This window comes from Austrofundulus limnaeus, unplaced genomic scaffold, assembly GCF_001266775.1.
Source record: "Austrofundulus limnaeus strain Quisiro unplaced genomic scaffold, Austrofundulus_limnaeus-1.0 Scaffold89, whole genome shotgun sequence".
Taxonomy (NCBI): Eukaryota; Metazoa; Chordata; class Actinopteri; order Cyprinodontiformes; family Rivulidae; genus Austrofundulus; species Austrofundulus limnaeus.
This window is the reverse complement of record NW_013952491.1, coordinates 2,063,494-2,074,937: the sequence shown is the minus strand read 5'-3', so window position 1 is coordinate 2,074,937 and position 11,444 is coordinate 2,063,494. Positions and strand designations below refer to the sequence as shown.

The 11,444-nt window shown below is 44.0% G+C and overlaps 2 protein-coding genes across 2 annotated transcripts in view; one reads left to right on the top strand and one right to left on the bottom strand.

The window, feature by feature from the left end:
* Window positions 1-11,444, top strand: part of apc2 (APC regulator of WNT signaling pathway 2) — a gene marked incomplete in the record, with an annotated part of 32,977 nt that overhangs the window by 7,579 nt on the left and 13,954 nt on the right. The window contains 4 exon segments of the mRNA XM_014012234.1: window positions 1,371-1,755; window positions 2,995-3,103; window positions 3,198-3,311; window positions 3,417-3,491. Of these exon segments, the coding sequence (XP_013867688.1) occupies window positions 1,371-1,755; window positions 2,995-3,103; window positions 3,198-3,311; window positions 3,417-3,491 (683 nt within the window).
* LOC106520258 (E3 ubiquitin/ISG15 ligase TRIM25) lies at window positions 3,922-7,552 on the bottom strand (the record flags this gene model as incomplete). The annotated part of the gene is given in 4 exon segments (XM_014012236.1): window positions 3,922-4,580; window positions 6,414-6,451; window positions 6,584-6,722; window positions 6,801-7,552. Coding segments are annotated over 4 exon segments (1,410 nt in total). The 3' UTR covers window positions 3,922-4,020.

Sequence of the window (11,444 nt, the reverse complement as noted above, 5' to 3'; positions counted from 1 at the left end):
AGTTAGCTTTTTTAAGCTAAACACATTTTTTTTGTAGCTAATGCAACATTTTCTGCGAAATTCAGCAAACCTCTAGTCCTTATGCTTCCTTATGCTAATAAAAACATTTCCAGCTACTGTTTAGCTATTTTACTGAAAAATTCAGCTGTTTTAACTATTTTACTACAAATGATTACTTTTTAGTAGTTTTATGGGTTTTTTCTGCTAGTTTTCTTTTTTTTTTTTACAACCATTTCACCATCTGGGTGCTATTTTCAACTTGAGGCTGCTAACTTTAGCTTATTTTTATGCTAATTTTAGCTGTTTTGCTGCAATATAAAACTTAAGTACTGGTAGCTGAGAGCAAGCTCTATCACATATTGAACCCGCAAAAAAATTGCACAATTGCAGCCAAATCTATTTCGGCTACTATTTTCCATTGGAAATGAATGGAGCTTTTTTCAACATCCTTAAATCTGTTCACAATGTTTCTAAATCTTTACAGAACCTTACACATTATCTTCTGGTTTTGCTCTAATTAAATTCCTTGTGACAATTTTAGCTACCTTTTTTGCAAATTTTAGATTTTTTTCTAGTATTTTTGCTTTTATGTTTGCCCTTTACTGTAATTTTTCTGCTAATTTTTACTTTTTTGTGCTTCTTTCTGCTATTTTGAGTTATTTATGCTTCTTCACAGTTGCTGTTTTCTATGTTCAGCTAATTTAGCTTTTAGCTTTTTCATGCTAATTCAGCTATATTTGCTCCTTTTTATTGTTTTTCTGCCTTTTTTGCTTCTTACAGCTTTTCAAGTTTAACTTACAATAAAACATTTGCTATTAAACARGTTCAGTTATATTTCAGCTTCTTCAGCAGCTTTCAGCTAAAGTTTTCAGCAGCAGGCATTCACACTAGCATCATCGCAGGGTTAATTTTATTATGAATAACTTTCTCCTTCTGCYTCCTGTTTTTAAGTTGTTCAGCTCCTCTGTTAGCATTCTGCTAATTAAAGCTAACTGGTGTATAACACCAGTAAGCCTCCACACACCAGACAAAGCTCCAGTAAAGACTCTCTCATCTGATTCTCCCTGTGTTCAGAGCTAACGACTCAGCTGGGACCACTTCTCATTCACACAGAAGAGAATAAACTCAATCAGCTAATCTGATTGGCTGCAGCTGGCCGAGCCTCGTTAAGACTCCGTCCAATTAGCCGGGTTATTTCAATTAAACCACTTATCCACAGCAGAGATGAAAAGCAGAGAGCTGTGTTCCGGATGTTTAGTCGACAGAAAAAGAGCAGAATAAAATCTGCTGCTGCCCACAGAGCCTCAGTGTTTGACCTCAGGGCAGCAGGAYGGTTAATGAAAGAATAACCTGTAGCTCCTCCCCCTCAGAGCTCCACATGGACCTCACCAACTACTACGAACTCAAACACCAGCCTCACAACCTGAGGCTGCTTACGGCCGGCTCAGGAGGGGCGGGGCTAACGGGTATCCCAGGGGCAGGGCCAACTCTGAGCGGAGGGGTGGAGCTAGGCGATCACCTGGCTCTGCCCTCGTCCTCCTGCTGCTCCGCCTCCTCCTCCTCCGTGGCGGCGATGAACAGAGCCAGGAGCCCGCTGCGAGCGGCCTCTCGTCAGAGCATGGCGTCCAGCGGAGAGGCCGCCGCRATCATGCTGCCGCATCACTTCCTGGACGGAGCTCCGCCCAAAACGGCCGTGATTAGCGGCGCCGATGGACTCCTGAGCGACCATCACCTGGAGGAGCTGTACAAAGAGAGGTGAGCGCTGGGAGGCGGTCCTAAAGTACCAAACTTTGTTTACATCTCAACAAACACAAAACGTTTTAAACTAGAGGAATCACATCTTATGTGAACATGTAGCATGTAGCAGCTATAAGCTAAAAACAGCAAAATGCTAGTTTAAACCAGCAACAACTGAGCGAAAATCTTAATAGCTATAGCTAAAGACATGCTAAAAGCTAAAAGTAGCAGAATGAGAWAACCMATCCCAGAAGAAGCAAAATAATYAGTAAATACTGTAAAATGTTASCTAAAAGTAGCAAAATGCTAGTTCCAAGCTAAATGCAGCAAGGTACTATCTATAGGCTAACATAGCAAAAACAGTAACTACATCTAAAATGTATCAAAATGCTAAATATTAAATGTAGAAAAATTCCCGCTATAAGCTAAGAGTAGAAAAATGCTAACTGTATCCTAACATTAGCAAAATTTTTGCTAAATGCTGAAGGTTACAGAAGACTAACTAAAAGCTAAAAGTAACATAAGGTTAGCTAAAAGCAGATTTTTTTTTCTAAGAACAAAAAACTAAAAGTAGCAAAAGGTTAGCTAAAATGTTTAAAATAATATTTAAAAGCTAAAAGAAACAAATTGTTAGCTAAAAGTTGAACATTTCAAAGCATTAGCTAAAAGCTAAAAACAAGCAAATGGTTAGCTAAAAGCTGAACATTTCAGAAGACTAGCTAAAAGCTAAATGTGGCAAATGACTAGCTGAAAGCTACATGTAGCAAATGACTAGCTGAAAGCTACATGTAGCAAATGACTAGCTAAAAGTAGCAAATAGCTAAAAGTTGAACACTTCAAAYGACTAGCTAAAAGCTAAATGTAGCAAATYACTAGCTAAAACCTTAAAGTAGCAAGTGTTTAYCTAGAAGCTAAAGTAGCATAAGAGCCAGAGTCCTGAAGCTGTTTTAAAACAGAACTGCAGAGATCAAAATGTATTTCCATCGAAAACKTTTGTGAACAAAGTTAAATATTTTGAGAAGTAATAAAGTTACAAAAAAAAAAAAAAACAAGTCTCAGCACCCATGTCCTGAATGAGTGTTGTTCTGAACAGCTAAAATAGCAGAAAGTTTGTAGAAGTGTTTAGAAAAYACATCAAGCTTAGAGAAATGTTAAAAACAGGAAAACAAAAGTGCTGACTCAGCATTTATCCAGTGAATGACGGCGGACTTTAACTGAATCAGCATCACGCTAACCGTCGGCTCTGTTTTTGCACAGGAACCTCCTGCTGGGCGAGATCGACCGTGAGGAGCGGGAACGCTGCTGGTACTTCAGCCAGCTGGAGGCGCTGTCCCAGAAACTGGCCCAGCTTCCCAGGATCGACATGGTGAGACACGTCAAAACACGGGGGGACGAAGGGGGCGGGGCCTCAGAGGCTGGACGTTCTCCTGTTGACCTCTGACCTCTGTGTCCGCCTGCAGTTCTCCCTGCAGATGGATCTGATCCGGCAGCAGCTGGAGTTCGAGGTCCGGCAGGTCCGGTCTGTGATGGAGGAACGCTTCGGAACCAGCGATGAGATGGTTCACAGGACGCAGGTGAGACTGCCGGCTGCTGCCGCTAATTGTGTTTGAGCTMTTTAACAAACATCTTTAACAACCAGCAGAAATAATATTTGTGTTTCTGAACCGTCTGCGTCGCAGCTGCGTGTGGCTCGACTTGAGCAGCTGGAGAAGGAGCTGCAGGAGGTCCGAGGGAGTCAGGAGAGCCAGCTGCAGGTACACACACACCTCACACACATGAACACAACCAACAGCTCAAAACCAAAAGCACAAGTTAAAAGGTAACAAAGTAGTACAAGCTTTGCAAATTTCAAAAAGTAGCAAAAGCTTTGCTAAAATTTAAATGTAGCAAAAGACTAGCTTAAATCTGAAAGTAATAAAATTTTAGCAGTAATCCAAAGCCGAAAAAAGCTGGTAGTTAGCAAAACTTTAACTAGCAATAGCATATAGCTAGTTAAAATTAACACAAAATTGCTAAAGTTGGAAAACGTGGCTAAAGCTAAAGTAACAAAAGCATAGCTAAAGCTAAATTTAGCCAAAAGTTTAAAAATAAACATTCTGAAACAGGTCTCAAAGACAAAAAACCCATTTTAAAAAAAAGAGATTTTAATGTATTTATGAAAATACAAATTTACTTTTTCAAAGTATAAACATTATAAAATAGGAGTGTCTCCAATGCTGACTCAGCATTAAATCCAATAAATTATAAATATAAGGCTGCCCCGCTCCCTCCGTGCTTTGAGGGTCACTGCAGCAGTCGCTCCCAGTCTAACTCCACCTGACACAGCTTCACCGAGCCACAGCTGGACCACACCCAGAATCCRGGGTACAGCGGCTCGCTGAAATCAGAGGTGAAGGTGTGCAGGTGAACCATGGTGTCCTGAGAGATGCAGTAGAAGCACAATTCTTTCTCAGGAAAGTTGAGGAAAACCCCGACCCTGTGGGTGAACGGTTCTGGTGAYGAGGACCTGAACCTCTTGTTGTTGTGGCACGGCGTGTAGATTCCCTCCGAGCACTCCAGACTCCAGGACCACTCGTTGTGTCCCAGCAGGCAGCTGGCAGCGTCTCCGTCCCTGGAGATGTTGTAGTAGGTGACYCCGATGTCGGCGCCGCCGCTCCACTCCACCTCCCAGTAAACGGGATCCAGCAGCCCCTCCCTGCACAGGACCTGAGGGCATCGCTCGAACCGGTCCGGATGTTCTGGGGTCCAAGTGTTCAACCAGTCACGAGTCGCTGTTCTGTTTCTATCAGTTAGCCGAAGCTCGTAGTTGGCTGTTTTGGGGTCAAGGGTCAGATAGGTGGCGTCTGTTGGAAAAAACAGAACCAAGAATTATCAATCATGGTGCAGCATGASGGACAAAATTAAGACTATTGTGCAACCAGCGGTTACTACATCCTTGTAGCAGGAGGCTATATGTATTCCTAAACCAGCTATTTATCTGATTAATGATAGGCCGGCACCGCTAACTGAACAGCTGGCTTCGCTAACTGAGAGGCCATTGCTGGCAAATAAGAAGGAGACTATTTATTTGTGTTAGCATCGGAGAGGCTAGTGACTAGCATGGATAAGCCAGCATTAGCTTTGGAGAGGCAAGCAACTAGCATGGATAGGCTGGCATTAGCATCTGAGAGGCTAGCGACTAACATGAATAAGCTGGTGATAGCATTGAAGAGGCTAGCAACTAGCATGGATAACCTGTGTTAGCATCAGAGAGGCCAGGGAGTAGCATGTATAGGCTGGCGTTAGCATCAGCGAGTTTAGCGATGAGCATGGATAAGCTGATGTTAGTATTGGAGAAGCTAGTGACTAGCATAGATAAGCTGGCGTTAGCATCAGAGAGGCTAGTGACTAGCATGGATAGGCTGGCATTAGTATCAGAGAGGCTAACGACTAACATGAATAAGCTGGTTAAAACATTGAAGAGGCTAGCAACTAGCATGGATAAGCTGCATTAGCATCGGAGAGGCTAGCGATTAGCATGGATAGGCTGGCGTTTTAATTGGAAAGGCTAGTGACTAGCATGGATAAGCTGCATTAGCAACACAGAGGCTAGGGACTAGCATGGATAGGATGGCGTTAGCATCAGAGAGGCTATCAACTAGCGTGGATAGGCTGGCGTTAGCATCAGAGAGGCTAGCAACTAGCGTGGATAGGCTGGCGTTAGCATCAGAGAGGCTAGCAACTAGCATGGATAGGCTGGCATTAGCACAGAAAGGCTAGCGAGTAGCATGGATAAGCTGGCATTAGCATCAGAGAGGCTAGCAACTAGCATGGATAGGCTGGCATTAGCACAGAAAGGCTAGCGACTAGCATGGATAGGCTGGCGTTTGAATTGGAAAGGCTAGCAACTAGCATGGATAAGCTGCGTTAGCAACACAGAGGCTAGGGACTAGCATGGATAGGCTGGCGTTAGCATCAGAGAGGCTAGCAACTAGCGTGGATAGGCTGGTGTTAGCATCAGAAGGGCTAGCGACTAGCATAGATAGGCTGGTATTAGCACAGAAAGGCTAGCGAGTAGCATGGATAAGCTGGCATTAGCATCAGAGAGSCTAGCGACTAGCATGGATYGGCTGGCGTTTGAATTGGAAAGGCWAGCGACTAGCAWGGATAAGCTGCGTTAGCAACYCAGAGGCTAGGGACTAGCATGGATAGGCTGGRGTTAGCATCAGAGAGGCTAGCAACTAGCGTGGATAGGCCAGTGTTAGCATCAGAAGGGCTAGRGACTAGCAAAGGTAGGTTGGCATTAGCATCAGAAAGMCTAGCGAGTAGCATGGATAAGCTGGCATTAGCATCAGAAGGGCTAGCYACTAGCATYMATAGGTTGYCYTTAGCATCAGAAAGYCTAGCYACTAGCYTGGATAAGCTGGGGTTAGCGGTGCRGACCTATCATTAATCAGATCAATATCTGGCTTAGGAATAGATATAGCCTCCTGCTTCAAGGATGTAGCAACTGCTGGTTGCACAYTAGTCTTAATTTTGGTCCTCATACTGCGCCATWTTCSATCAACCAAAGACAGCAGARGTGGGTTTAAAGTGACACTCTTTGCAGATGATAATGTGAACTTTAGGAAAAACTCAGAGGAAACATAAAGAGGGAAAAGCTGTACGTGGAACCCCAACCCTTCACATGGACTCACAGTTCTTTGGTGACCACAGCTCTTCTGTCTGCTGATCCCTGCAGGAACACAAACAGACGATTCATCATAACGTCAGAAAAATACGTCAAACATGATGGCAGATATGAAACTATTTTCATTTTCATTCAGGTCTGACTGCAGGACTGGAGGGGCGACGTGTTTTAACTCACCTCAGGTCGTTTGTCAGAGTGAATAGATCTATTCCAGAGTTTAGAGTGTTTGAGGAAACARTTGTTAAAGCTTCATCTTCATCTCCCGAGGCGATGGATAAGTTCTCTCTCCTGTCTTCAGTCTCATATTTCTGAGCAGCTGTGGAGAAATGCAATATTAACACAATATTAGTGTGATTRGTCGTTATTTTGAGTTGTTAGATAAATTTGGTTGTACCTGTTTTTGATGCAAACATCTCACTTTGTTGTGTTTGAGAGATTTTCCTCTCAGAGCTCAGAACTACCGTCTCGCAGGTTGTAGATGTGTTCACGTGGTTCTTTGCGGCGTTGCTTTTCTCTTCATTCTGTTTGGTTAAATTACTCATGAAATCCAAGCTGTRGTTGCTCTTTTGAACTTCCTTCACATCTTTTTCTGTTTGGATCTTRAGGAGAGGTATTTCCCATCTGAACAGATTCCTGAAAGGCTCGTCGGCTCCCTCAGATTTGGACGGTTTCACCCTGGAGTTGTTGTCCTCCTTCACAGATTCGTCTTTATTCTCTCGTTCTTTCAGAACGCCAATTCTGAAAACACTGGAGAGGCTCTCCTTGAAATGATTTAGATCTTCTTTAAACAGAGTTAGAGAATTAACTGGCTTCTCTGTAAGCTCGTTCATTTTTGGATTTGTGTCCTTCTCTATGAACTTTTTCTTTAATCCTCCTTTAAACTGGATAAAGTCGTCTCTGATCAGAGTCCGAGTGCTGATTTCTCTTTTTTCASTCTGACTCAGCTTTGAAACATTGTTCACCTTAACGTCTTTATTGCTCTTCATCTCTGAGTCTGCTTCATCGTRCACCTGGACCTCAGCTGCCGTCTGATGATTTTCATGTGGCGGTTCTCCAAGAAGACTCATTTTGAACTGTTTTTTTGTCTTTCAGCTGCTTTTTTGCAGGTTCTTCTCAGTTCTTTTCACCTTGAGGTACAGGAAGCCCCTAAAGAATCAGAGACAGTTAGCAACATGTACTCATTGTGCACTRAAAAGTACTTTGAAAGAATAGAAACGTTCATGTAATTATCTGTTCAAAGTCTGAGATTGGTATGATTTTGGATCAGTAAACTAAGTCGTGTTTGTTTTGGCCTGATTTTTTTTTTGGTTTGACTCATTTTGACATTTGRTGAACAATTCTGAACAAAATGTGGGTTTGTCCAACACCCGCAAGTTGGGGTCTCTGCAATACATGTGGTCCTGTGGGCGGAGTTGGCCCTACTCGTGATTGGCAGAGGTGCTGATGTGGGCGGTGTTGGCCCTACCTGTGATTGGCGGAGGTCTCGATGTGGTTGGTGTTGGCCCTACCTGTGATTGGCAGAGGTCTTGATGTGGTTGGTGTTGGCCCTACCTGTGATTGGCAGAGGTCTCGATGTGGGTGGTGTTGGCCCTACCCATGATTGGCAGGGGTCTTAATGTGGTTGGTGTTGGTCCTACCCATGATTAACAGAGGTGTAGATGTGGGTGGTTTTTGGCCCTACCTATGATTAATGGAGGTCTCAATGTGGGCGGTGTTGGTCCTACCTATGAATAATGGAGGTCTCAATGTGGGTGGTGTTGGCCCTACCCGTGATTGGCGGAGGTTTCGATGTGGGTCATGTTGGCCCTACCCGTGATTGGCGGAGGTGTTGATGTGGGCGGTGTTGGCCCTACCTGTGATTGGCGGAGGTCTCAATGTGGTTGGAGATGGCCCTACCCATGATTAACAGAGGTGTAGATGTGGGTGGTTTTTGGCCCTACCTATGATTAATGGAGGTCTCAATGTGGGTGGTGTTGGCCCTAGCCGTGATTGGCGGAGGTTTCGATGTGGGTCATGTTGGCCCTACCCGTGATTGGTGGAGGTGTTGTTGTGGGCGGTGTTAACTCTACCCGTGATTGGCAGGGGTCTTAATGTGGGTCATGTTGGCCCTACCCGTGATTGGTGGAGGTGTTGTTGTGGGCGGTGTTAACTCTACCCGTGATNGTTGGCCCTACCCATGATTGGCAGGGGTCTCAATGTGGTCGGTGTTGGCCCTACCCGTGATTGGCAGAGGTCTTGATGTGGGCTGTGTTGGCCCTCCCCATGATTGGCAGGGGTCTTACTCTGGTCGGTGTTGGCCCTACCCATGATTGGCAGAGGTCTCTGTGTGGGCGGTGTTGGCCCTATCTGTGATTGGCAGAGGTCTCGATGTGGGTGTTGTTGGCCCTACCCATGATTAACGGAGGTCTCAGTGTGGGTGGTGTTGGCCCTACCCGTGGTTGGCAGAGGTTTCGATGTGGGTCATGTTGGCCCTACCCGTGATTGGCGGAGGTGTTGATGTGGGCGGTGTTGGCCCTACCTGTGATTGGCGGAGGTCTCGATGTGGTTGGTGTTGGCCCTACCTGTGATTGGCAGAGGTCTTGATGTGGGTGGTGTTGGCCCTACCCATGATTAACAGAGGTGTAGATGTGGGTGGTTTTTGGCCCTACCTATGATTAACGGAGGTCTCAGTGTGGGTGGTGTTGGCCCTACCTGTGATTGGTGGAGGTGTTGTTGTGGGCGGTGTTAACTCTACCCGTGATTGGCAGAGGTCTCAGTGTGTTGAAACAATGACTCAAATAAACATCGTGAACATCGAAACAAAATTTACTGTCTTCAAATTTCGTGTCTCAAGTTATGACTAAAATTAATCTGTATATTTAAAAAATATGGTGATTCCTGGTCAGTTCCACCAAGCTGCCCCCCACCCCACCCCCAGCTTCTTCAAACCCCACCGTCAATCTGGCCAATCACATCATGGGTAAACTATGATGTGATTGGTCAGATCACCCACTTCTCAACTCCTGGGCCTCCTGGAGGACCTTAGTACAGAAACAGAGCTGGTCCAGTGTTCCACAACCAAGTGGYAGTGATGCTCCTGGAATTGGAACAGACCAGGGGTCTCCAACCAGTAGCTCATGAGCTCATTTCAAGTAGCTCTGCAGTGCTTATGAAAAAATAGGAGAAGCAAATTTTATTTTGTCACTGGCCAAACAATCAATCTATAGATTCCCCTTCGTTGTCAATCAAACAGTTTAGGGCTCAGTARAGTCGATCAGCAGARGARGCTTGMTTATGTGGTTGTTCGGCATTCGTTTRCGCACACACCTTTCATGGCCCTTTGAGGCAGTGMRACACTGTGCCGAGCTCCTGGGAAACCCCTCCCACTGTGGTATACGTCACTGCACAGGGTTTCTTCCTGCTGGAGTCTACAATGTGGGAAAAAATCAGAGACGRGTCACCCGACGTTATTTGTGCACAAATCTGTCGCAGTTAAACCCTAAGTTATTAATGTGAAATACACTATAATATGAATGGATAAACACAAAAAGCGCGTTCATGTTAATTAAGTGTTCTTTGTATTAGTTTCATGTGAATTGAAGACAATGTTTTTTTGTGCAAAACAAGCATGTTCCAATGGTTTCCAAAGGCCTAGCTAGAAATGTACAACTTCTTTCAGCTCTGTCCATAAATCTGTAATCAGACTGATCACCTACCTTTTAACCAAACAGCTTCTGGTGAATTAAAAAACCTTGAACCAATTAAAGGTCTTTAATAAGTGAAGCAGYAAGACGTTCAGGGGTCCAGTAAAACCTCTCCACTCGTGTTCGGGCCTGTCAGAGATATTCAGTCAGGAGGAGTGTCAGATTCTCACAGCTCCTTCAGCTTCGGCTGTTTTTCATCCTTCATTTAAAAACAACAAACAGAAGTCTCTGAGATCCAACAGATCCGGTGTCCTCTGAACTGAAACAGGCGTCTCTCTGGGAGACTTACCGTCTCTCAGCTGAGCTGCGGTCCTGTCTGACCAGTTCGGCTCCATATTTCAGTCTGGCTGCAGGTGACGTGATTGGTTGAAAGAAGCAGAACTTCAGGTTTCTTTGCTCTGGATAGCTGKACACAGGAAAAGGGAAGGACATGTGATTTTACACAGTTCTGTTCCCCTTTGCAGGCCCGTCTTCAGTTTCAGTTTCGGCTTTTTGTCCACCTAAAAAAACCAAATGGAACCTCTAAAAGCCAACAAATCAGGTCTCAGACGGACCTCAGAGCTGAAAGAMTCACAGTCACTCAGCTCAAACAGCTGTTTACAGACCTACCTTACAATAACCTGTGGAGAGAAACTCAGCTGTAAGATACTGATGATGATGATGCTCATGTTGGTCATCATRGTTGCAAAATCTGTTTATTAAAGCAACTTTGAGCTTGTTTTTCTGCAAACTGACTTGGAAGTGATCGTCACAGGTTGTGGTAAAGCTGAACGCACTAAAACAGAATAGTTTGTCTGGTTGTTGCAACATCAGTCAATCATCTGTTGTTGGCATCTGATCTTTGTGTAACTGATATTGTGTGTGTCTCAGGTCTCTGTTGTAAATGAGACTACACATCTCAAAGAGATTACCCCCCTAAAAATAAATAAATTAATAAATAAAACCACAGTGAGACATGACCCGCCCCACTTTCTGGGACCAAACTCTGTTTTGCAAGTTTCAAATAAGTCTCAAATCTTTAGGCTCCAGTCCCAAGTCAAGTCTCAAGTCTGAAACTTGGAGTTCAAGTCTTTTTGAGTCTTTCTTTTAAACAAAATTGCAGTTACATGTGAAATGTAAATAAAACAGCGTGTGCTTTTTAAGAAAATTTGTATTCACCTCAAATCCTGCAGCTAAACTTACAAAGAATTTAAAAATTCATTTTAAAATTGCACCTTTATATTACACAGTTCAAATACACTTAGTAGCAAAAAAAAGTCTTTTAAAATCTAATTTTTCAATTTTAAAATCTGGTTAATTTGATTTGCTGTGCTGCAGCTCACACACACACACACACACACACACACACACACACA